The following is a 26595-nucleotide window of genomic DNA, read 5'->3' as shown; positions in this document are numbered from 1 at the left end:
AGTCACAAATACCTAATTATTCGGCAAGAAAGCACCCCCTTTCGTGAGATAGACAGAGGATGACATTTACTGTTTGATACACAACGTTTTTTAATGCCGAAGGGCAAGATGGCGGTTTGGCGGGAAATTCTCGCCTCTGGCGAGTTAACTGTGCGTCTGGTTGTTTGGCCAACAACATTCATTTTGGAGTGTCCTGAAATCAAAATTCAGATATGAACATTTTTAAAATCTTTATGCGTTCCTTTTTTCGCTGACAGGACAATGGGAAAACCAAAATTGAGCAAAGGAGCTGGAAAGCGAGCAAGAAACAGCTCAGAAGAAGAGGTGAGACGATATAAAACGAAAGGATTTACGACAACACAGGGTAAAAAAATTACAGACACAGCTTTAAATTTAGTTTGGTTCTGAATATTTTTTCTTGACTTTTAATGTATTTAGGAAAGAAGCCCATCTCAGCAAACCATCAAGAGTTACTTTGGCAAGGTAAACTTACTGAATACAATACTTCAATGTTTGTTCTGTTTGTGCTATAAAAGCCTGAATCCTTACGTACCTTGTAACATGGAAAATGTTTCTCACTCTCCTGAAATTCGACTACTTTCGCTTTCGGTTTAAACGCGACTGGAAGCAATTGCCAAAGAGTTTTATGTCTGTTTGCCTTTTAACGTAACCGTCATGATCTTGGTTATAAATTTCACAAGCTGAAGGCGAGGGATATACAAACTTTTTAAGTATTCAACCAACATCCTAAATAAGTGGGTTATTAATTGTGCCAGTTAAACAGTGGTCTTCTACTTCTCTGAAATAGCTGTGAGAGGTGCAATAACCGACAGGTTTTTGGTAGTATCTTAGTCATTTCACAATCGTACTTGACATACCCTTCAAGCATACGGCAATTTCGAGAAAAGTTTTTCCACGAAAGCGCTGAAGCATGAAGGGTGCATTATAAACTAACCGAGTGATGCATTGGATATTGGCTGTCGACAGTTTCAAGTCCTTACTGCATTAAAACAATGAAGGGAGTTCTACTTAAAGATTCTAATTCTCGGATTCTCCGTTCTTAAATAAAACACAGCACAATCTTTGCTTTACAAACTGTATATGTTTCACCAGGTACAGGTATTGGCTAAACTTCAGAATACCCGGCCACATCATTTACATGTCATTGAATAAGAATTGCGTCTATTGTGTTATACCTCATTCTTCAAAGCCTCCCGACATGTAAATGATGTGGACAGGTATTCTGAAGTTGCTCCCCAGGTATTTGTTATTATTAAAAACTGGATCATTGGATAATGCAATTCAAGACTTTTTCTTGGCTTAGCTATTATGGTATATGAGCCAATATACCATGATCTAATATCTGTACATTGTAACATCCGGTTTCTTCTTACAAAATAAAGTCAAGAAGATTTATCTAATATCTTGGGGGTATTTTTTTAATAAAACAATTATTCCACTTGCGCTTGTTGAATATGAGATTATTGTAGCCAACTTGGCACTACGCACTGAGTTGGTATCTATCATCTCATATCCAATGCGTGCAAGTGGAATAATTGTTAATTATTAAAAACTGAATCATTGGATAATACAATTCAAGACTTTTTATTGGCTTAGCCATTATGCTATATGAGCCAATATACCATAATCTAATATCTGTATATTGTAACATCCAGTTTCTTCTTACAAAATAAAGTCGAGAAGATTTGTCTAATATCTTGGGAGCGTTTTTTTTAATAAAACAATTATCCACTCGCGCTTGTTGGACATAAGATGATTATAGCCAACTCGGCGCTACGCACCTCATTGGCTGTCTATCATCTCATATCCAATGCGCGCTCGTGGAATAATTGTTAAATATACCTTTGTAGGATGTGCACATCGTAGACTACTTTTTGGGGCTTATATCAGTCAATATTCAATCAATGAACTGGTTTGTAGTCCCTCAATAACTGGCTGGTTGTCAAAAAATAGTCTTCTGATAGTTAATTCATAGTTTGTTGATGGTTAGCCTCCAAGTGACCTCTAATGAACTTCTTCACATGTAGATCACATGTTAACTAAGATATTGCCTCACTATTTGTCAAATGTTTGGTGACCATTCAGGGCTCGACACTAACAGTAGCCCACTAGTAGAAATTCGGTTTTGGCTAGTGTGGAGAAAGTGGATACTAATGTTAGACTGGAAAGGGTTAAGGAGAAGGACAGTGTTAACTTAGTCTGTTAAGGGTTGATAGAGATTTTTATGATCTACCAAATCCTCTTTCAGATAGAGATACCTCAAATCATTTACCTCAAATCGTTGCTGCGGTTTGTAGCTGCTCTTATGATCCTAAGATGTAAGTAACTAAGCAATAAGTTATTTTGTTACTCTATAGGAGACCTGTCAACTTTGGACTACAGTGGGGCAAGAATTTAAAGGTTTGGGTGATTTTATCTACCTTGCAAACAAATATTTTGAGCTTGCTACGGGATAAAGAAAAACTCCACTCTCAAGAATGGTCACAACCTTTCAGAGATAGTCAGATGTTCTTTATCTTTGCTGAAGTAACTCACAGTTCACATACTTTGTTCTCATGTTACTTGCAATATGTAAGACAAATCAAAATAATTTTAGATTTGGTATCTTCTTTTGAGCAATTTCGATGTGACATGTGTACATGTGCACTCATAGTTCACTTCACCTTGAAAATCAGAGAAAATGGGGACCACTAAACTTTGGCTAATTTGTGACTCACATTGATTAGGGAGATGACTGCGTACTCAAAGTGTCCATTTTGGTAACATGTAAATACGAATTAGTTTTAAACATACTTTGAACTACTCAGCCCTGGAGATTACAGTAAAAAAACTTCTTCTCTATGTCTTCTGACTTTATCCATAGTAAATCTTTAAAAGTGGAGGTTGATAATCACAGCTTCATCTTCTCCATTATCTCCTTTGCTGTTAATTTGTTTGAGAATCACAAAGAATAAGCATGTTGGTATAAATGCAAAGTGAAGCAACTACTATAGACTTCTAGACCCCTTAGATCACCAGCACAATAGCTACTATGAGTAACCTCGGTCAATCAAATGACCAGTCAATGGTTAGCTGACACTGGACTAATTTTCAGTCCATGTCTCAGTTTAAGTGTCTCTTAAGTACTGGTACATGAAAAAAAATCAGTTAGTTATGAGAAAAGTGGCAACCAGCCTTTAGGAGACTATCAGACAATCAAAAACCAACTATTAGTTACATGGCATTTTCTTCTGTAAATGATATCCTTACAGGAAATGGAAAAAGGAAGAGCCTCAAATTATCAACAAAAAAGGTATGAGTAAGAAAGAGGAGTTTAATTACAAGATGCAAGAAAGATGATGATGATGAACTTTATTCATGTGTCAATTATAAAATAGCAGTAATAAACCACTAAGTAAGGACACAACACTTAGGTGGCACGGAAAGCCGTAAAAATCTTGAACAAAAGCTCATCTTTCAAACCGGCAGTCTAAATCCCACAGGGATCAATGAACGCTTTTCATTCCACTTATTTATTCATGTTTTTCTCGTTGCCATGCACCCACCAATAACGTAGCTCCATTTTCTGCCTTTAAAAGCCCACGCAACCCACAATTCCTCTATTCGCTCCGACGAAGGGCTAACGCTCGAAACGTCAGCTTTTGTAATCATTATGGTGGCCAATTTACCATTTCAACTTTGTTGATATATCCAAATTATTTCGTTACTCCCACCGACGCAGCCCCAAACAGTTTCTTTCGAAACTATCAGCCTTTACACAACAAGATAGTTTAGATAAAATAATAATTAACTAAGTATTAATATACGATTAAATAGCATAAAATATATGAATAAATAGCATAAAATGTGTGGTCAGCAGAATCAGGCTAGGGGACCTTAAGACGTGGGGGGAGGGGAGGAATAGTCTGAGCTTAACTAAGGTATAACTAAGAATCATGCACTGCAAAGACGTGGGGGGGGGGAGTAATAGTCTTAGCCTAATTAAGATATAACTAAGAATCATGCACTGCAAACCAAGCAGCCCACACAGCCACCATCATCCATTAACATTTTCAAATCCATTCCTCTAACTGCCCTCTTAAAACCCGCTAGTGAATTCAACGTCCTAATACGGGAAGGTAGCTTAGCCCATAGCACAGGTCCTAAATACCTAAGGGAATGCCTGCCATAATTAATAGAGTTAAATCTTGGAATAGTAAATTCTTTAACTCTAAGTTATACACTGTGTGATTTGCTGAAAATAAATCTTGTATATAGCTTGGTGCTAGCTTAAATTTTACTTTATACATGATGGTCGCTATATCTTGCAATCTACGGTTCACTAGGGTGGGCAATTTAGCCCATTCTAACAACTGCCTATAGTTAGCATTCCAGTCACGGAAAACTGCCCTAAGACCCCTCTCCTGGACATGCTCCAGTTTTCTTGCATCACTTCCCCTACAAAAGTGCCATACAGTACTGCAGTAAGTCAAATAGGGCAAGACTGCAGCCTTATACAGCTGCAGCTTAGCAGTGGTTGGTATCAAGTTGCGCAACCTTATCATTACTCCCACTCTCTGACTAGCTTTTTTGCAAATCTCACTTATGTGGACATTAAAGGTCAATTGAGAATCAATGCGTACACCTAATAATATTATTCAAGTGAGAAATATTTACCTTGAAATCCTACTTATAGGCCCTCTCATTATTTACAAGCTCCTACATTTTTGTAAGTTACCTAGAAAATCACTCACACATGAAGGGAACTGAGATGTTGAACTGTTGTTGAAAGACATTTCATCTTATTGTTAATTCAATGTCTTCTTTAAAAATTTGGTATCACCAATGTGTCTACTGTAGGTACTACTTGGTGACTCATAATAAATGGAGAAATGGAATAATAAATGGAGAAATGGAGAAAGTGTCCTTTCATAAATTTCAGTTATGATAGAAATGTTTCTTACCTTTTAATTTAGACACAAGTTAGAGATGAAATTCCATTCATTTTTCAGAAAGAAGATAAACCTAACACATTGGCTGCAAGTAGGAATGAAAAAGCAAGAAGTCCACCACAAAGTTGGAAAGGAAAAACTGACCAAAAATGTTTTACAAAGATTGTGAATCAAAATCAGATTTTAACATCATCACCAAAGAATGTGCAGACCAAGAGTAATGGTGATATGTCATCTCTTTCCTCTGAAACCAATCAGCCTTCTCTTGCTCATGAGAATAATACATTCAACAATTTTTTATTGCCATCACCAATATGCCAGATGAGAAACAAGAGGAATACACTGATGAACAGATTTAAGTGTAATCTTGCAGTCAACAGCACAGAAGCAACAGTTGTTGAAGATGATGATTTCATTCCACCAACACCATATCCAAATGGACAACATAGTTTTATCAGCTGTTGTCCTGAAAGTACCCCATTGTTGCATAATGAAAGCAGAATGTCCAATATTCTCAACCACTCCTCTTCTGCAAATTATTACAAAACTAGGCCAAGTGAAAGAGGAACTGCTAAAATTAAAAGGGAGGTCTTTGCTGGGAACAATCCTATCAAAGGAGAGGATAACCAAATGTTAACTGTCTTAGATATATCTTTGCCTTCACATAACTCTGTTGAGTCTCAAGCGACAACACAAGCAACTAGTCATAAAAAGTATAAGCTTTCCAGGAAGGGGTATAAGCCACCCAGGGTACTGTCAAGTCCCCTAAAAAAGTACACCATCGGTGCATCAGTTGGTAAGTCACCAAAGAGTCAATCACCCACTGGAAACCAGGCAGATTACCAGAAAGAGTCTCCTTCCATTATTGCACCATCAAAGTGTGTTGTTCTAAGATCAAGGATGAAAAGATCAGCAGCCAAGGGAAGTTCTCCCCTACAGAAGAGACAATTAACAGAATGTCCTTCACAAGAAAAGGTAAAAATTTATTTTGGATCATTTGTACCATAGGTACAATGTAGCCTTCATTTATTTAAGTTCACACAGCAACCAAGTAGAAATCAGACACGGTTTGATGCTACTCTGGTTTAAAGATTTAATGAATGTAACTGAAATTGCAATTCATCGATCCAACATTTCAACACTCCTGTTTACTGCCTTTATTAGGGGTGATCTGATCATTACAGCAAGAGGCCCTTGTTAGTCAAGAGCTGATTTGTAATAGACGTAGTCAACTAGTAGGTAACAAATAGTTGACTAACGCTCAACTTACTTGTCCTGCTAAGTTTTACTAGCCATTTTGGTTTTCTTTCTGGATCCTGATGCTTTTTGTCAATATCTGTCACAGAATGCAGTGAAATGTAACCTTTGGGATAGAATAGATGAGGATATGCTCTCTAACTCTCCCAGAGACAATGAAGGGCAACAAGATACAGATCAAGAACAGTACAACTTCACAAACCATCTGGTTGAAAATAGAAATATGATAAAACAATACACCATGGACACAAGCTTAGAAAATTGCTTTCTTGATGAAGAATTATTGGAATGTGAAGAATCATCTGATGAAAGAAACCATGTGGAATCCTACAATAGTACAAAAAATTATTGTGGTACAGAAGGGATGGAAAAGTGCAGCTCAAATTTTGGAAGAGATGGAAATGATCAATTTAAAACTCCAGAGAAATCAAAGTCTTGTCAAATTCTGCAATCATTCAAATCTTCACCATGCAATAACTTGTCTGGGCAGTTGCTTACACCTACAAGGGCAGATGGAAATACCTCAGTGGACAGTCTTGCTGATGCTGTAGAGTTGGATAATTTACTGGATGGTGTTAAATGGTCACCTATGGTCAGCTTCCCCGAAACATTTCACATTTCAAGGTTATTACAAACAGTTACTTTTTTCTTTCAATGTCTCTAACTTTCTTTTTCACTAAAAAATGAGGGCACAGCTGGACTTAAGGTAATTTGGACAGTTTTTTTTCCATTCTTTATCTTCTCAATTAAAACTAAAGTTATTTGTAGTGTTATGAAACTCCTGTTTTTTGTTTGTTTTTTTTTTTGCTCCAAATGAGATTGTCATCAGCTGATTAGTGATGACCTGGCCTGGTATTTTACATCCTAACCTGGGTACAGTAAGATAAGAACTTCCTGATCAATTTCACAATATCTTTTTTCTAGAAAAATAGAGACTCTTGAGGTTTGAGAAAATAGAACTAACTGTTCCCCTTACCACCAAACATTAAGTTTATATCAACCTGCATTTCTGATATCTCACTAGGAAGTGCAAGTTAAATTTCCAAATTATTAATAGCTTTTCAAGCAATGAGTTTGATTTTGATAGAAATGGTCCAGAGGAAGTGGGAATATTTTCCTTTCCCATTTCCACCATAGCTTCTTCTCTCTTATTGAGTGCCCCTAGGCAGTAATTTATCACTCTTTACAAGCTTTTGTTGTTTTGAGACTTGACAGATGACAGCCACACATTTTACCAGGAAGTACTAGACTTTCACCTGGTGAGATGAAGCCGCCATATTTTGAGAATATCGCCAGCTTATTTCATAAATGTCATCAAATATATATGGAATGGTAAAAGCAGGTCATTGTACTTGTAGTGGGTAATGAAGAAATGTAGAGAACATCATTTTAATCTTAGGTGGGCATGCGTTAAGCTTGAGTCATGGATTGTACAATCTTGAAAAGGTCTTGAATTTTAGCAATCATCTTGAAAAGTCCTTGAATTTGGTAAGATTCTTGAAAAGTATTTGATTTCTTGATTGGGTCTTGAGAAGTTTCTGAAACATATGATTTTGTGTACACCTCTTCACTTTTCTGGTCAATTGAATGATTTTGTTGAGGAAATTTTTCTGTGAACATGCAACTTCCAAAATATGAGAACAACTTAGTAAATGTTGTTATTAAACACAAACGGATACATAAAACAAAATTTGATCTTTACCATAACTTCATGTACCAGCCCTCACAGTTGTCTATGTGTACTTTTGCTCCAAAAGACAGCTTTGTTGACAGAGTAGTTATGTAGCTGTTGTCTGAGGCTACCTTCATTTGCAAGTCAAATGAGTGATGGGGAAATGTGCATTCAATGATAAATGGTTAATTGATGAAAATGGGTGAAGTCCAATGCTCTCAGAAAGGAAGCCAAAGCAAAGACTCTTCAACTGTAAGACATTAAGGGCAAACTAAATGGAAAGTTGGAAGCTCCAATAGCCTTTTGAAATATGTAGCTATGAATTTTGAGAACATTATACATTATTAGAGTCTCTGTATTTTAAATTTAAGTATGAAAAAGATGAGGAAAAGTAACAATATCTTGACTTAAACTTGGTCCTTGAAATCTATTTTTTTTATCCTTAAATAGTCTTTGAAAAGTCCTTGAATTAGGTTTCTATGAAGTTCTATGAACCATGATAATATTTCTGAATGTATTCTCATGAAATTACTTCAAATCCCATCCTTTATGATGTAAGAGAATTATAACTTACTATCTTTGTTTCATTTTCAGCAACAGCAGTTCATGTAAAGCACTCTTCTCTCCTATCAGAAACACAGAGCAGGCTAATACAATATCTAAGGATCTCCAGGATAAATGCAACATTACTCATATTGGCTGTCACTCCTCATCTGGTACAAATGGCTATAGTCGCTTCTTAGTGCTGGAGGTGTCTCGCAGAGAACTGCAAGGCCAAGAAGTTGAGGCACAGTATGGTAGACAATTACCAGAGAAGGTTCTTCGTTTATTTGATGAAACGTTGAGTCAAGAAAAGTTCTGTAGTTTAAGGGAAGACTGGGAGATGAGTGAAGTTGAACCTGGTGACATTGTACACATTACAGGTGTGTAAATATTTATTTTTTATTTTTCATTACCAGACTTGGTAAACAATTAATGGCAAAAAGTTAGCACAAACTTGTCCCAATTAGTTTCCAAAACTAAGTCCAGTTAACTCCATTTATTTTAATTGTTGATTCTCCCCTTTAGCTGCTTCACATTTTCTTTTAAATTAGTTACAATAATTTGATGTTAGATCAAGTTAACTTCTACCTGATAAGTTTGAATTTTCTCATTACCTGTTTGCTGGATAATCCACACCACATAATTTTGCATGTAATTTTCTCTTTGACAGGATTTTTTGACTCATCATCGGCGACATGTATACTGGATAACTCAACTGAACACTATCTTGTCATCCACCCTGATACTTTAGTATCTGGAACTACTGTTTCCATGGCGACTAAGTGTTTACGGCAAGGCATACTTAATGAGCAATTCCGCACTGAAAGCCAAAGTGAGGCAATGTTGATTGGAACACTTCTTCATGATCTGTTTGATCTGGCCATGGAGTCTAAGGGTTAGTACAGCTGAATTTTGTGCTCAGATTTCAGTGGGAAGATATTGCGCGAAGATGGACACGTGATTGTCTTTTCATTTGTCTCAATTTTTTCACCACAAAACTATTGTACATTATGGAATCCTTAGAGTATCTGTAAGTTGCAGCGTTTGGGTGTTCATTTCCAAAAATATAGAAACAGGAAAATTTTGTGAATAAATAAGAGAAATGAGATCATTTCTCATCCCATGAAAATGAAGCTTGAGAATTCTCGGTGGAAGCTGTAGAATTTCACAGTCGTTGGTGCCTAATAAGCATTGTGAAGGTTTTTCAATAACAGTGTTCTCAATTGATCCCTTAACCTGGAACACCTGTCACGGGTGTCACTTTAAAGTGTAACGGTTGTCAAAGCGCTTCGACTACTGGATCAATTCGTCTATTAAATGCAAATGAAAGAACGAATTTTTGAGGAGGTAACTGAGTTTAGTATTGACTGTTAGTAGGTTTTAGCAATTCTTTTTCTTTTGTAATTATTTTTTTGCTTCTTATTGTCTTTTATAATTTTTTTGTCTCCCAGTGTTTTACCGTAAGCTTCACGTTCATACCATTGATTTTCTAGTTTTCAGTCTGTCATAATGCCACTTTGTTTCTTTGAAGAATTTTCTCCAGATCCTCTGTTAACAAGAGCAAGAAGCCTTCTTCAAAAGCTTTCTTACCTGGATGACTTCTACAGCTTGGGACAGACAGAGAGTTGGGCCTTGGAGAAACTAAAGGAACATATTCCACATCTCTGTGACTGGGCTAAGAAATTCGTGGTTCCTTTTCCCCAACCTGATCTAGGGGCAATGGATTTTAAGACCCCTGCGTACCCTCATGAGACTGAACAACCAAGTATCTGTGTATCAGCATTGAAGGACATAGAAGAAAATATCTGGTCACCACGATATGGACTTAAAGGTTGGTATTTTATCCTCTTTCTTCATTTTCTTCTTCTTGTTCTTCTTTGCAGTCTTTCTCTTTGCTTTTCGTTATGCATTTTTACGTTTCGTAATTGGAATAGTGTATTCCAACAGATTTTTCATACTTTTAACAAGAATGTACTTTTATATTCTTGAGCAAATACGCTCATTTTTACAGATTGTTTTTTTAGTTTGGCCTTTTTGTGGAAGTGACGGATTTTTTAACCCAGAAATGGCCTATTTCTTAAGTCTTTTTGTACCACAATGTTCCTTATAAACCACTTGTGTAAGCGTTTCTTTTGAAAATTTAAATAAGTTACCACAATTTTAACCACGATTAAGTACAGTTTCTTTCATTCTTTTTACGATCCAATAAATTAAATAAAATATTTTCTTTGATCTTATGTTACTTTTTTTAGCACAAATCCTTCAAGGAGAACTGCATAAATAGAATGGTTTGTTTTTAGGTAAAGTGGATGCCACTGTTGAGGTTAAAATTGATCGAAGACCTAAAATCAAACGGCACAGGCCTGATACAGGAAATCAAGTGCAGACTAAAGTGATGCCATTGGAACTGAAGACTGGTAAAATGTTCACCAAACTAGGTGAGTTTGAAAAAAAAACAACAATAAACAACAAACAAACAGAAAAACACGATACAACTATTCATAAAAGTGTTGCCAAATGTTTTTATACTTGGTTTGGGGTGAAGGCAACACATCGGACAAACCCCTGGCTTGCGCAAGGGAATCAGTTCTGGCCTGCCGCGCCCTAATTTCGCGCCCAAAATGTTAAAGGAAAACACAAGAAAACAATCGCTTTCATGCGAAATTTGAAAAAAAAGGGAAAAAATCTATCATAGATATTTGTAAAAAAGAATAGAAGGAGCTTAAAGAAAAACTCGAAATTGTCAAATACGGGGCTTATTTGACTACAGACATCAAGTTGATTTACTTTTTTGTTTCGAACTTTATCGAAAAACAACATGACTTACGGACGTGTATGGTTTTTTATAACTCTATAAGACAACCTGGGTCTCACAACTTGTAACCATACCGCCTGCCCGTTATAAAGGTCGCAGATGTGCAGAAGTTAAGTCTAGGATTCCAGTATGTCAGCGGCACTCTTAAATCAAACTATCATAATGTACCCCTTGCGGGGTTAACACGCCAGGAAATTACGTTAACCTCTTGGCTCTAAAGAGGGTTGTCGCGATTTCGGCAAAATCCCAGGTTCATTTGCGTCTTGTATGCACCTAGAAAGCATCCTGTATAACAAAAGAGCCTGAAGCTCGTTCTTAGATATTAAAGTGGTCATAATCGCGAGGGAAATGTGTAGCGCGCTCAAGGGTGAATCGCAGATAATATCTTGAGAGTCACAGGGGTTAGATCTCAGCCAAATGTAAATCCTGTCCAGTAAGTTGTAGCTGATATTTATTTATTTATTTATTTTATTTATTCGTTATTTCCTTATCATTTTCATCACCAGGATCAATCGAGCATCGAGCACAGGTGATTCTTTACACCTTACTCATGTCTGATCGATATTCTCAAGCAGTTGACTCTGGGTTACTGTTTTACATGAAGACAGCTCATATGCTTAGTGTTCCGGGTTTCCTTCACGAGAAGAGAGCCCTTATCATGAAAAGGAATGAAGTCGCACGCTACTTGACACTGAACAGGGCTGGAGCTACAGGATCTATGCCAGGTTGGTAGAAATAAAGCTCACTATCTGTACGTTTATTGCTCACTGAGCAACAAACGCAGCCAATGGAATAAGCTTCCGTGAGAACTTTGGTCAATAACATATTCATAAACTGCTGTCAAGCTAACGAGTACAAATTTGTCGTTTGTTGAAATTGTCGGAGACCGAGGGGCCTTATGGTCAGTGCACTGATGTCCGGGTCGAGAGGTCTGGGTTCGAGACCTGGCTGGATCGATGTTGTGTTCTTGGGCAAGACACTTTACTCTCACAGTGCCTTTCTCCCCCCTGGAGTACAAATGGGTACCGGCGCATTGTCAGGGAAGTCTGATGAAATGCTGGGGGGTAACCTTGCGATTACCTAGCTTCCCATCCAGGGGGAATGGTAATACTCCTAGTCTCTTCAAGCTACATGGAAACTAGGATAAGCTAAGGCTGGGGGGCCATTAGGCTCGAGTACCTTCTTAACCTTCTTTTTTTTTTTTTTATTTTGTCTTAGTGACATAAATTTCCTATTTTTTTTCTAAGCAATGTTGAAAGATCACAATACCTGCAAGCGATGTCCTCAGGTTCAAAACTGTACCACTTTTCACAAAGCAGCCGAGCAAGGAGACGGTGTGACAAGTGGTCTGGGATCATTATTTAACGAGATGACCGACCACATGTCCAGAACCTACGTACGCTACTTCAGAGACTGGTATAAATTGGTTTGTCTGGAAGGCAAGGAGATGGAACAGAAAAGAAACCGTAACGAGATTTGGTGTTTGGACGGAAGCGAAAGGGAAAATCTTGGTCGTTGTTTTAGCGGCATGGTTCTGAAGTCATGTGGTCACGACATGGTACAAGGGGGCAGTCATTATTACAGACACAACTTCGAGCGCTGTGCAGACCATCCTAGCGTGATGTCATTACAGAATGTGCCAATTATGGCGGGTGACCGTGTGATTTTAAGTGAGGAGAATGGTACAGCCATAGCTGTCGCAGCGGGTAGGTTTGCACAAATTGAAAACCCTCATAATTTATGCGATCAACCCTTGACAACACGTGGAAAATTTTTAATTCGACAAGGAAGTTTCGTGAACAAACAGCTACATCAGATTTTTTAGCAAAGCGAGATTATGCTACCCATTTGTCGTTGTCATTAGATTATTATGGCGCAGAAACAACATTGAGCTGTTTTACTTTCAGAACTCAACGTCAGAAGCATCTGATTATGTTTCAAACTTGTCGAAAATATGAAGTTTTACGTAAACGAAGTTTTGTTAATTCCTGAAACTTACAGCATTTTATGGTTCATTCTACGGTAGGGTACATCCATGAAGTGAAGAAAAACGAAGTTGTTGTCTTACTAGACAGAGATTTGACGAAAAGGTAAAAAACTCAAGTTAGTTTTCACGATAGAGCAATTAAAAGAGGTTAGATGTAAATACGAACCCCTTAAGGTTAAGTTTATGGCAGAAAGAGCAGTTTATTTGGTTCAGATTTTGAGATCATTACGGGTTTTTTGTTGTGTGTGAATACTCCGGGTTTTTTTCTTCGTTTGTCTAATGTAAGATCAATGGGAATTGTTCAGTGGTGAGGGTGAATAACAGAGTCAATTGAAGTCGTTCACAATACATTTTTTCTTTTAAACTTAAATGGGAAATGTTAACACTCAATTGCTGATGAGTTTACAACTTGTACCCGCAGTTATGGTACAAAGACTAAAGAAACAAGCTCAAAACTCTATCGCCTTGACAAAGACGAGGAGTATAGCACTCAAACAATTCTGTGGTCCAACATGGCAAAACTGTTCAAAGGTGACTCAGACAGAGACGCTCACCTGCGTCGCCAAATCGTAGACTTGGAACCACCGGCGTTTTCAAGGAAAAGACGGAATGATACAGTTACCATGTCCAGTCAGACATCAGATATCGCTCAGTTCTTCTCTCAGCTATCACCGTAAGTGTTCTCTTTTAAAAAAGAAAATAAATTTGAATGTCAAAAGTAATCCATAGGGGTTGGCTTCTCTCTATGCCGCCTTGTAATTGGGAAAGAAATCGCAACCCTCTAACCAATTGGATGCAAAGCAAACTGAAATCATTCGTATCTTGGTTACTCACGTTTTCCCGCGCTGCGTACGGTCCGCTTATTAATACTTTTATTCTTTAACATGTATGATAACTTTCTCCAGGCGAGCGGAGGCAAACGCGAGGAGAATGCAAGGGAAGGGACAAGTGCGAGGAAGGGGGCGCCAAAAAAATGTTACGATCAGTATATTATTTTTTCGCTTTCCTTTCTTTGTGTATGTCTCGCTCCTTGCGCTTGCCGTGCTTTTAAATCCACTCGCCTGAAGAATGCAATATTGACCCGGTTTTGCAGACTTTTTGGAATGTGACTGTGGAGACAAAGTAGTGATGGGATAAAACTGTTTAGTTAAATCAGAGAATACTCACAGAGGTACAGACAATATGAGCTACGTCTTCTTCACCAAATGAAGAAGTAGCTGATGAAAGAAGATGCAGTCCATGGCTACTACCGTGGTGATGCACTTTTTTCATAAGTTTGAGGTAGAAAAGAGTAGTGTCACTGCCATTTTCGTCCTACTGCGCATTCTGTGGCTGGAACAGACTATATCACATTAATTCAACTATCGACGGAGGGTGAGTTGAAGCTTCTCTTGCACAGGTCTCAAGGCAGCAAAAGCCAGAAGTCCTTACCTGACCCAGCTGTGGAGTCTATCCTACAGGAGCTGAACTCGGGGCAGCGGAAGGCGGTATCTAAAGCCCTTGCAGCCCATCACTATGCGCTGATCTTAGGTATGCCAGGAACAGGGAAGACAACAACCATCTCCTGCCTGGTTCGTGTACTGGTGGCAAGTGGTAAATCAGTTCTACTCACTAGCTATACCCATACTGCTGTGGACAACATTTTGCTCAAGCTTAAAGAGGTTCGTCTATGGTCTTGTTTACTTTACTTCACTTGATTTACTGAGGCTAGCTAGCCTAAATTTTCAGAAGTAAGAGTAAAACTCCCACTTACAGAATGAGCGCAGTTATAAAACCTTGCCAGTGAAATGTCTTTGTGTGTTTGTGAAAAGTTGTTTTTTATATTTTAAGTTCCACACCTACCCTCGTTTTAACAAAGGCTTGGACATTTCTGAAAACGCCTGCCGTTTTGAATAATAATACATTTTTTTAACCATACGAAGTAGTTTAATTATGATAATGATAAATAGTGTTTAAGAGTATTCTTTCTAGGGGATTCTTGTTGTGTTTCGTTGCTTCCGTTCCTTCGAGTATTTGATGCCAGATTACTGAGAGAGAAGTTTGTTACGTGGTCTTCAGAGTAGACTAAGTATTATCCAGACTCTATCAAGCCGCACAAGCCTCACCAGTTATAAATTTAAGTGGTCTGTTTATGTAAGCCAGAAATTTTTGTATCGTGTTTACTACTTTTTAATCACGAGGCAAATTCCGGTGTTTGTTCACTCTTCAGCATTTCATAACATTGTTCAGAAAGAAGTGATGAGAATAGATATATTACTGATCAGGTGAAGGTATTATCTTGATGTAAGACCAAATTTTCCCTATACATTTGCAAGGAAGTATATCAAACCCAAGAGGGAGAGTAAACTCATCAAAGGTTTGTAGTTATAAAGAGTTCGATCTAAACTCTGATTCTTCTTTTCCATGCCTTTCCTTTCAGGCGAATATGGATTTTCTTCGTCTTGGCCAGGTTCATAAAATTCTTCCCGAAATTCAGTCATATAGCGCGCACCGGGCAGCTGCTGGCATCAAAACTGTTGATGAACTAAGGCAGTTGTACGAGTCCAAGGTAATATCACTGTTCAACAGCCGAAAAAACTGAGCGTACAACAGTTACCGTAAACGCTCCAATAGACCCCCATATCTAATAAGAATCTCTCGTCACTCACCCCCCGCCCCCCTCTCCCGCTAGAAAAAATCTTCAGTTCAAAATTTACTTCTGTTTGAAAGTGTTTGTTAGGTTCTGCATCAAATATTTTTCAACCAAAGAAATGCATACTAATTCGCCTCAACGCATAAAATTTTTATCCAGGTAGCTTTGATTTGGCGAAGAAATATCATCAACGATTTAGACATATTTTCATCAGTGCATGTCCATAGTAATCTGGGCTTGCATTGGTTTTGCGCAACTACAATCTCTGCTTGGTCTTGAAACTTGCGCTAACCTCACAACCAATCAGAAGCAAAACTAAAACCAATTTCGACGTGGTTGCCCTTGTTTTCCTGCACTTTAGGCAGTTTGTAACTATTTGGCCCCTGTTCATATTTACCTTTTTCAGATTGGGCGTTGTGTTTACTTTGGTTCCGTCTTGAGAAGTGCCCTATTTTGGATGATATAAGCCAATTTTTGTCCCTTTTTTTTTCAGTCCGTAGTCGCGACCACCTGTTTGGGTGTAAAACACGCCTTGTTCTCTCAGCGTTCCTTTGATTACTGTATAGTGGACGAGGCTTCACAGATTACCCAACCCGTTTGTATTGGTCCTCTAAGGCATGCTCACGCCTTTATCTTAGTGGGCGATCATTATCAGCTGCCACCGTTGGTGCAGAGTGTAGAAGCTAGGTATGTTAAACTTTCCTTCTCGTTTTTCGTATATTACGTAAAGTTGTTAATATATTTCCATTTGCTATGAAAAATTAGGACCGTGTTTCTTTTACAGCGAAAGACGATGGATCCATAGACTCTTTACGTGCTATAGGCTTCGTTCTTAAGGATACTAGACTCTAAACATATGAGCCCCAGAGATGTGATTGGCACCTCTCCTTGATGCACTCCTGGGGTCGTACCTGTGCAAACTACCAAAATCTAGGGTTGCGCTAACCCAAGATAGCTCTCTAACCCTAGCTCTCTCTCTCTCTACTAGACAAACTTGGGGTTGCACTAACGTAGCAGTTAAACTCTCGGATAAATACGTGGAATCGTATCAAGGTACCACGGTGCTAAGCAAGCTCTACCATTAAGCATAGCGTCGTTATGAGTTACTAATGAATCAAGCAAACTCTAACACACTGATATGACTATGTACTTATCAGCATGCAAACATGATGTGGGTTGCCAAACCTTAAGAGAACTATGCTCGAAACGTTATTTCATTCTTGATTTTATTGCAATGAGAAATTTACAAATTCTAGGGGAATGTTTTAGTTCCTTGCATAGCTCTAGGGGGTGGTTGAGAAGTCCATGCTTGAATAGCAGCCTACCAAGCAATCTAAGCATGCTGGCTAAATATACCTAAACGTTTTTGCCCCATCTACAGAGAGGGCGGTATGGACGTAAGTCTGTTTAAACGCCTTTCAGAACGACACCCACACGCAGTTGTTAGCTTAGAGCATCAGTATCGAATGAATGAAGAGATCATGGACCTGTCCAATACACTGATCTATGAACACAAGCTTAAATGTGGTACACAAGACGTGGCACGGGCAGTCTTGGAGCTGCCTAGCTGGGACGAATTTGTTTGTTCTATGAAGGAGAATACTGCTGACATCAAAGGTATGCGACATCAGTTCTTTACTGTAATTTGCGTTGGTCGATGATAATTTTGTTTTTATGTGGCAAGGTGTATGTTAGCTCTAAGAGTGGCATCCATTGGGGCCATAACCCTATTTTTCGGCAGGCAGATCTTTCTCTTTCAGTCAGAGTATGCCGTAAAAATTATCTTAGAGGTCTCCGTGCACTATCACGGTAATTTTTAGCGATTATCAGCCACCGTCCTGCCATCAGAGGGCTGTGTCTTTTATTTTCGACAAAATTCAAGTACTGTGCTGAACAATTAAAAGAAAAATCAGGAGAAGTCACCGTCAATTTCAACTTTTCAATCTTACGCGTTACCTCTCTAGTATAGTCACCAGCAAACTAAAAGTATGATGAAGTACGAAACGAAACTCTTTGCACCGTTATATATCTCAATAAGTGTGGGTCGGGTGTATTATGAAGTCGTCGTCCAAACGTTTAAAGGATTGATTCGTAAATTGGCTCCTTCTCCCCTAGGATGTTGAGAAAAATTTATTTTTAAGTTTTGTCCGCTTTTGTAGGTAACTGGATTATAGACGCACTCTTACCCAGTCGACCAGTGGTGTTCTTAGACACGGACGGTGTCCCCGCGCCGGAGTCTCGCTCAGAATACTTAGTGTCCAATGAGACAGAGGCTGCGATCGTTCACCAGCTAGCTTGCGCACTCCTGAAAGCCGGCCTCCAGCCCGCGTCACTTGGTATAATCTCACCGTACAGGCACCAGCTCAAGCTCATAACGCAGGTTTTTCGTCGAGACGCCGACACTAAACAGAACGAAATCGAGATCAACACCGTAGATAAATATCAAGGTCGAGATAAGGCCTGCATCATTGTGTCATTAGTTCGTAGTAATGAGCATTCCAACGTAGGAGACCTGCTGAGGGATTGGCGCCGAGTCAACGTAGCTGTAACTCGCGCCAAGCGGAAATTGATTTTGATTGGTTCGCTCATGACACTCAAAGGAAGCTTGCTGCTCCAGGAGCTTTTTGATCTGTTGGAGCATAAAGACTGGGTGCAAGGTCTACCTTACGATGGGCATAAGATGTTCGAGTTTATTGCAAAATCACCCCAGACTTCCCCCGTCAAAAGCCTGGCGACCAAGTAGCCTGCTATAAGAATTATGAATTTTTGCCAAACTTTTGGCATAGTCATTACTTGCAAATGAATGTTTCAATTTATGATTTGCTTACAATTGTTAATCGCTGGTCGAATGATAAGTTTTGCGCGGTTAATTTCCTCGTCTCGTGGTTTTTTACAGATCTGTTTCGCTGGCCGAATAATACTTGCATTGAGTGTAACATCACATTTGTCAGCATGATTTTCAGTTAACACGATAACTTCTGCAGTGAAACGAAATGTTTTGTGACGTTCTTATCTCAATGTAATATATCCTCACCACTGCGAATGTTTTAAACCTCCCTCGCCGGGAATTTTTTTTTTCGCCGACTCAGGAATGTTTAACTCAAAGTCCTCCAAATTTTGAAAATGCGCCTTAGCGCGATATTGCTTCATTGGTTCACAAACGCCACCGGACATTCCGCCAACAATTAAATTCAACCTGACTAACCCGAGAAATTTTTTGAAGGTTCTTCCTAAAAATAAAATTAAGCGTACAGACGACGAAGCATCAAGCTTACCCAAGAAGGACACAGCCATTCGTTATTATTCGCTACCAGTCACGAAAAGGGTAGCAAAAAATACTGACGTCTTTGAATTACTAAGTTCGTCTGTAACTCAATGTTCGCACAGTTTACGTAACTCGTCCGTAACCGAAACGTTCGGGCAATTTTCAAAGCCAGCTAGAGTGCGCTCGTGAGCCAAGTCCTCGAATATTTTCCGTAGGCAATTAAGAATGAGATCATATACGGTATCGACTCGTCTCTCGCCACTTACCGAATACATCCTGTCTTTTGGAACTGATACTGCTTCAACAAAAGTTTATTCGCATTCAGTTCCAATACCACCAATTAAAACATCGAATAGATAGCGGTAGTGGTTTAATCATGACTAAACATAAATCATCATTGACAAGCTGCTTACACCTTTAAGCCGTTGCCTTTTCTTGTGTCATTTTACATAACTATGATTGAAAGCAAAGAAAATTATTTTGTTCAAAGTTAACCTTAACAGCTTTAAGAACTACCTTGTCATGAATTCACCCGTTTGGTCCCAAAATATGGCAATCATTTAGTTTCCTTATGAAATTAGCAGAGTTTTAAAAATACTCAACGGACAGTAAGTGGAAACATCTAATTGATTTCCACTAACATGGAACCTGTTTAATACCACTGGTAACACTTTTAGTTTGCGATATGAATTAGAGTGATGATAACTTTCCCATCTCCTTGTTTCACTCCCTTTTTCTTCTCTTGGTCGGCGCCGTTGTTAAAAGAACCTCCCCCACCAGCCATGGCATCACTGCGATCCTTAACGATGCCCCCTCCTGAGTAACCACCACCTGCGCCAGGATACATATATGCCGCTCCACCTCCTCCAAATCCTCCATCTCCCCCGAATCCCCCATCTCCTCCGAAATTCACTCTTCCTCCTTCTCCGCCAATCACAAAACTCTTTCCCCCTTCAGTAAACCGTCCCGATTCTCCATCTTCATTTAAGCCACCTCCCGCTCCGCCTTCAAATGATATTGAATGGGATCTTTTCACGTATAATTTTCCCCCAGTTCCTTCCGAACCCCCGCGTCGGGAGCCAGTGCCAGTGATTTGCCCGGGGTCTCCTGCGTATCTCATCCGCCAATTTGCGATGCCTCCGCCCCCACCCCCAGCAATGATGAATGGAGTATCTGATGGAGTGGTAATAAAAGAACCCCCTCCCCCTCCCCCTGGTAAAGGTGAGCCTATTTTCCTTGTACTGCCTGTTTGCCCTACAAGTATTTTAAGGGTTGTTCCGCGAGTAAAGTTAAAAGTTCCTCTCATGTAAGCACCCTTCCCTCCCGCTCCTATGTTCCCTTGATTGTAACTGCCTAAGTGGCCATCAGCTCCAGATGCTCCCCAGGCCTCAATGACGTAGGTTCCGCTAGACGGTACTTTCCATAATTGGATGCCGTTCTGCAACGTTACCTTGCCCTCCAGTGTGGTACCTTGATACCCGTATGTGTGTCTTGGACCTGTAGGACCCAGTGCGCCAAGAGTCGTGAAAGTGAATTTAATAGGGGCTGCCATAAAAATAAAAAAAAAGACGTTTAATCGAAGTTTCTGCCACTATAAGTTCCTTTCAGATTGAGAAAGTCTCTTAGCCATTTTGTTGAGGTCGTTTTATAAGGTGAAACCAAGTCTACACATACTTCAGCCCTGCGTACGATACACATCTTTCAGCGAAAATAACCTGCAACCTGCTTACGGTTTTCTTTTACCACATAGTGACACGCCAAAAAACGTCGTGGAATGTTGAAAAATGTTTTTAACCCTTCCAACATGTAGCTACATTAAATGCTACATGTTTCGCATTAGGCAAGCGAGGCACTAACAAGGTACTATTTCAGATGAACGATCTTAGGAAAAATTGACTGTAGATCTGAACAATATGTCCCACATGATGATATCGTATATTTTTATGGTACTTAGTTTTATTTGCAAACAGTAAAGGTCCTATCACTTTGTTCTAAATCAATTTTGACACAACACTTCCGTATATGACAACCCCTGAATAAGTATATCCGCCCAAAAGATTGTTATCTATTTAATGAACTCCCAACTTTTTACCTGTGAGGTTAATGTTACTCTTTGTAGTCGAGTTGTTTGTTTTGTGTTCACCCTGCAAAAAAAAAAAAAAAAATCTACGCAAAATAGATCTCCCATAACCTGAACTGCTTTTTAGAAGGATATCACGTTTATCAAGTGTGAATTTTACGATCTGTCTATAGGTGATTCAAATTTAGCAAAAACCTGTAGAATTTGCAAAATTTCTCACCTGCTCATCCTCTTTATTTTCATAAAGAATCTTTTCGCTTACAACTCTCCAATTATTGGTCATTCCAGGTTTTATGGACTTCTAAGTTTCTGTCCAATTACTTGCGAAAAATTCTTATTACTGATTTTTCATTTGTGGTCAATCCTGGGTAATAGATTAAATCACTCGCTTATACACAAAATAGTGCAACACGAGCAATTTTCTGTTTTTTCTTTCAAACACTTTGAAACGCTAACCTTTGTAGGCCTGTAGTGCGCCTGCAACATGAAAAGAAAAAACCGCGTTGATTACAGCATTGGTGCAAAATGTCATAACCTTCTTTAGTACATTCAAGCTTTGATATCATACCGTGAGATTAATCAGTTCTCCAAAGAAGAATCCCGACTGTGGAACGAGAGAGGAACAACCATGGGTCTCTATGCCTTTATCGTTCAATTCACAAACCACGTTTCCTTCGCTGTTTCCGTAATTTAACGAGCGGCAAGTAGGATGTCTTTTCAGGCAGAATTGTGCACATAATAACACACTTGATGCTTTCCGGCGATCTATGGCATGGCCGATGAGGTAGTAATCTTTTTTTATCTGCAACAAGGACGAGTGTCCATGGCTTCTTGGTGGAGATGAACACGAGATGACCGTCAGTAATATTATGGTAAGAATCATAACTGAAAATCTCCCCCAGCGACATTGCAAGAACATTATAGCGATTTATTTTATGATGCTTTCTACAGGCGTGGGCGCTGATATCATCTATCTCACGAATTAAGTTTACCCAGCGACAAAGTCACAAGTTCTTTTTGGCTCAATAATTGAGTTTTGGATGACCTTTTCAACAACTGTGTGGTTGAAAGAGCAACCGATTATCATACAATGTCATTGTCAAGCCAGCTTGTAGCACTAAGCCGGTTGAAATACGCACCTCTTACGAATTAGTGTGATTTTTTTTCTATAACGTTCTGTTGTGTGACTTTTGACGGGAAAATAAGACTGTTTCATAGCCATTTCCCGTTTTGATCCCCGTTGTAAATTTAAGTAGCCTCTATTTTGTCTCGCTATATGCTCGGATATTTGTCCGAGGGCATAAGCTGTTCCGAGATGCGAACAGTTTTCCGAGAGCGAGGTTTGGGGAAAACCGTGACCTAAGACTAACTCGATTATTTTTGCAACGCGCAGGAAAAAATATTTACGAGCAGCGTACTGTTTACTTTTCAGTGTTTTCTGGTATAATATTATGAACAAACAAACATGTCCCTACTTCGACAACAACAAAACGCTCCTCCTCTTGAATATAATTTCAACGTAGAAATTAAGTGTACAGCAGGTAAAGTTTTAAAATTGGTGGTTATCACTTGGCATGTATAACCGGGTATTTCCTATTTTAGCTGGGGCATATTCGGTCACATGATGCGTTTAGACTGTTTGCGCGCGACTGAGCAAGAGTATTTGATGGATTACAAGGTACATCAGATCTAATAAGATACATCATATCTACTACTCATGCAAATATAAGATATTGCTTGTGGTGGTTTGTGAAGTGAACGCTTAATAAAACCTCGTCAACTGATATCATTGTTTACATATATCAAACATTGCAAACCGCCGTGGCAACTGAAACGACAGCGAAAAAAAAAACAGTTTTGTGAGCTGCTTGTTAACGTTGATCATGATACTGGATATTTTTTGGAATTATTTGTTTACTTTATAAGTCATCTGCTTCGCAATGTTTAACCGGGAAACCAAGTTACGGTGGTAATTTCCCACTCGTAATTAGTAGAGTACAAGTTAGTCAAAGTAGGTTGCTGAAGTTCCAAACATTGAGCTAGCCTCCCAGATTACAGGAACCAAACAGTTAATTTAAATTACAGTCGATTGAATCTTGCAGGGAGAAATCAAATGAAACAACCAGGAGAATGTTCTCACCAAGATAGACTTCTATCAAAGGGTGTTAAGAATCGGCGCAAAGAGTGTTTATTCATAATGAGAAAAAAAAGACGATACAGCTCAACTTTTTCAACGTTAGGACGATACCCTCTACAGCCTTTTGACTCTTTTATTCTTTTACAGCAGTGCAGTTGACAAGCACCTGAAATGTTCTTGTGAGAACCGTTAACAAGAGAAAAATATTTCCCATTAATTACCCTGCCCTATGCACCCCCAATTCGTAATTAAAGTGCAGCTTCGTTGTCAGGTCAAACTTAAAAATAGCAGAAAAACCTCACAGGTTGCCACTGGCATGAAGTCGCAGAATTTTTTTTTGTTTGTTTGTTTTTTTATGTGCGTGTTTATTTTTAGTTGAAGCTTTCGATGTTTCTCTTTGTACGGTAGCATTGTAATGCTCCTAAACAAATTCCTTATCAGCCTCCAGAAGTGTAATGATGACCTTGCCATCTCCTTCTACCAACTCTTCTTCCTTTTCCGATTTAGCTCCGGAGTTAAAAGACCCTCCGCCGCCAGCGTTGGTTTCTTCCTTATTTTTCACAACGCCCCCGCCCGAGTACCCACCCCCTGCCCCGGGATACCGAAATGCTGCTCCACCTCCCCCAAATCCTCCATGGCCTTCAATGGGAGACTTCCCCCCTTTTCCCCCGCCCACAAATCCTATTCCTCCTTCGTCATTGTTGTCAGAATTCCCATTCCCGTTTAAGCCGCCTCCCGCCCCGCATTCAAACGAGGCTGACGGCGAGCCCTGCTCGTATAGGTTTCCGCCAGATCCGTTTGAACCCCCGGCCCGTGATCCATTTTGTGAGGTCTGGCCTGGATCTCCTTTATGGAAATTTCCTGGCTGCGCAACACCCCCTCCCCCTCCACCAGCAATAATCAAGGGAGCGTCTGCTGAAGAAGTGATAAATGTTCCCCCTCCTCCCCCTCCCGGTAACGGTCTACCAAATTTTCCTCTGCTACCAGTTTGTCCAACAAGAATTTTGAGTTCTTTTCCAAGAGTGAGATTGAAAGTTCCTTTTACATAAGCGCCTTTCCCTCCTGCTCTTGTGGCTGCTGACACGTCAGCTGATTCGCGGCCGTCAGCTCCAGATGCTCCCCAGGCCTCTATGAAGTAAGATCCACTTAACGGTACAGTCCATAATTGGATGCCGTTTTCAATCTTAACCTGCCCTTGTAATGTTTTTCCTTTATACCCGGATGAATCTGTAGGCCCCGTGCGACCCACTGCACCAAGGGTTGTGAAAGTAAATTTGAAATCTAAGAGTAAGTAAAAGCATAGATCAGAAAATCCTGTGGTATACCATCAGAGATCAGTTATTACTTTCAGAACGGTTTATGTTTTTGTCAGTTAAAGCATCTACTTCAGTACGGGAACGAAGACGCTACAGATTGATTTATGTCCCTCAGAATTGACATGTTGAACAAATTTGACAACAGGAGTGACGCACATGGTGTAATGTTTTATTCTAGCAGGCTTCTCCATTTGATAACCCCGTAAGAAGGAAATACTTGTAAGGTCTCTGGATTTTGCACTCTGCACCTATCAGCAACTCCAAAAACTGTGGTTAGTGATGATGGGTACAATTTAGCACTGCAGGACAAAAGGCATAAGTGGCCCACGACTCGTTTCTTTCGTACTCAGGGCATGTGAATGGCATTACCACAACTATAGGGTGTGTCTGCGTGGAGTAGGCGACGCCGCGCAAGACATCAGATAAGCAGCTTAAGAGTGTTGAATTGTAGGAGTACTGTATTGAAGTGAAACTTACCCTCGCACACACTACGCCTCTTGTCAACATCATAATTACTGGTGGTGGAGCACCACAGTCCGAACCTCTTGTCAATTACGCACGAGTCCCGATTTTTACCGTGGTAAAGGAATGGAAATACACAGCAACCTCCATCTTTGGTTCGCCAAGTTTTACATTCGGTAGGAGCTGTTGGTGACAAAATTCAATCTTTTTAGAGTTTTATTAGAGAGGGAACACGTCACACGCAATTGCACAGGTCTTAAGATTACAGAACGAGTTTCTGTGATCATAAGAATGATTCACTGATCACAAGGCTGTCTCGGAAGAATTTTGTGAGCAAGAAACGAAAGGAAACACGGTATTCGTTGAAAGCAAATGAGTTGGCATGGTTGCTTTAGTTGACAATATCTGGATTTTTTTTTCCTGATATCACAATAATCAAACGACCAAAATTTTGTTGACTTTTCTCCTCCATCTAGCGATCCTTACAAAGCAAATATCGCGTTTAGAAGGAAAGATCTCCTACGTGATAAAAACGTTGGTCGCGCATGCAGTCGTGCACGAGAAAGTGATCTTTCAAGAGTGAAAAATGCTTTCGCATGAACAGTTGTCATAGTCACATTTAAGTAAAAAATTATTTTGAGAAGATTAGCTCTTGGATTCCAGTGTTAAACCTTTAAAAACAAAAACCCGGATTATTTTCAGCGTAAATATGAATTTAAACCGTGGTTACTCCTTTTTATTGCAAATGATTCCCTTAATTTAGAAAACTTTTGGCAGCCGCAGTAATTTTAACTCTTCATTATTCAAAACACTTTCCCGTTCAGGTAATTTCACCTTGTACACCCTACCATCAGTAAAAAAAAAATTCAGTATGCATATTCTCCAAACTGTTCTCTATACATTTCCTTAGGTGCTGAAAAGGAGAATTTACTTAACAATCAAGAACTCCTTTTGTTGGTGATCATTTCGTTTATTCTCCTGACCTTAATGTGTGATTCAGGGGTGATATTGTAAGGAGAAATAAAATGCTAATCACTCTCAGGAGTCAAAGTGTTAAATGTTTAGCTGATATCATCAGTAGGCTACCTCACCTTTGAACATTTTCCTGGGTCCGTGAAGATGTCCGCACAGCCATCCTGATTCGTGGATTAGTTTCATACCATCGCTGGATGTTTTATATAATTCACAGATTCCCTGACTCGCTGAAGTAGAGCCGTAATTGAATACAGAGCAAAGCGGCTCTGATAAACATTTTTGCGAACAAGATAGTGCACCTCGGCTTGTTTGGCGGCTGATTATCTCGCTTGAATCAAGTCTGACATTCTCACCTGTGTTAAAAAACACCGACCTCTTAATTATTTCACTTCTTCCTGATTGTAGGAATACGAACATAACTGCCAGAAACTTAGATATGAAACGCATGGCCGCTCGGTATTTTTGTTCCCAGATAAAACATTGATACTAGCAAAAGGGAAAT

General features: G+C 39.3%; 3 protein-coding genes across 6 annotated transcripts; 1 reads left to right on the top strand and 2 right to left on the bottom strand.

The window, feature by feature from the left end:
* The first annotated feature begins 85 nt into the window (after window positions 1–85).
* Window positions 86–19114, top strand: LOC111336802 (DNA replication ATP-dependent helicase/nuclease DNA2). Of its 4 annotated transcripts, none has more exons than XM_088743379.1 (19): window positions 86–324; window positions 439–483; window positions 2379–2421; window positions 3273–3313; window positions 5013–5927; window positions 6298–6833; window positions 8476–8804; window positions 9095–9319; window positions 9956–10255; window positions 10725–10862; window positions 11746–11964; window positions 12487–12945; window positions 13266–13329; window positions 13648–13899; window positions 14626–14887; window positions 15646–15774; window positions 16352–16545; window positions 16847–16911; window positions 17240–17407. In XM_088743379.1, exons 1-19 carry the CDS (start codon window positions 262–264, stop codon window positions 17257–17259), a joined length of 4299 nt encoding a protein of 1432 aa, XP_088599505.1. In that variant the 5' UTR covers window positions 86–261; the 3' UTR covers window positions 17260–17407. The 4 variants fall into 4 exon arrangements, with proteins under 4 accessions (XP_088599505.1, XP_088599506.1, XP_088599504.1 ...); XM_088743378.1 differs by lacking the exon at window positions 16847–16911 and adding an exon at window positions 18018–19114 and having other exon boundaries at window positions 88–324; window positions 8482–8804; window positions 17240–17475; XM_022942962.2 differs by lacking the exon at window positions 16847–16911 and adding an exon at window positions 18018–19114 and having other exon boundaries at window positions 88–324; window positions 17240–17475.
* Window positions 19115–19480: 366 nt separating this feature from the next.
* LOC148717356 (uncharacterized) lies at window positions 19481–23243 on the bottom strand. The gene is made up of 4 exons (XM_088743381.1): window positions 21772–23243; window positions 21660–21680; window positions 21216–21267; window positions 19481–20668 (listed from the first exon to the last, which is right to left on the bottom strand). The coding sequence occupies exons 1-4, from the start codon at window positions 22120–22122 to the stop codon at window positions 19797–19799; spliced, it is 1296 nt and encodes a 431-aa protein (XP_088599507.1). The 5' UTR covers window positions 22123–23243; the 3' UTR covers window positions 19481–19796.
* Window positions 23244–23704: 461 nt separating this feature from the next.
* On the bottom strand, window positions 23705–26591 carry LOC111336790 (uncharacterized). The gene is made up of 3 exons (XM_022942947.2): window positions 26210–26591; window positions 25134–25301; window positions 23705–24621 (listed from the first exon to the last, which is right to left on the bottom strand). The coding sequence occupies exons 1-3, from the start codon at window positions 26538–26540 to the stop codon at window positions 23762–23764; spliced, it is 1359 nt and encodes a 452-aa protein (XP_022798682.2). The 5' UTR covers window positions 26541–26591; the 3' UTR covers window positions 23705–23761.
* Between the last annotated feature and the right edge of the window lie 4 nt (window positions 26592–26595).

This window comes from Stylophora pistillata, chromosome 13, assembly GCF_964205215.1.
Source record: "Stylophora pistillata chromosome 13, jaStyPist1.2, whole genome shotgun sequence".
NCBI classification, from domain to species: Eukaryota; Metazoa; Cnidaria; class Anthozoa; order Scleractinia; family Pocilloporidae; genus Stylophora; species Stylophora pistillata.
Note: the sequence above shows the minus strand (reverse complement) of the source record. Positions and strands in the feature narration are given on the sequence as shown.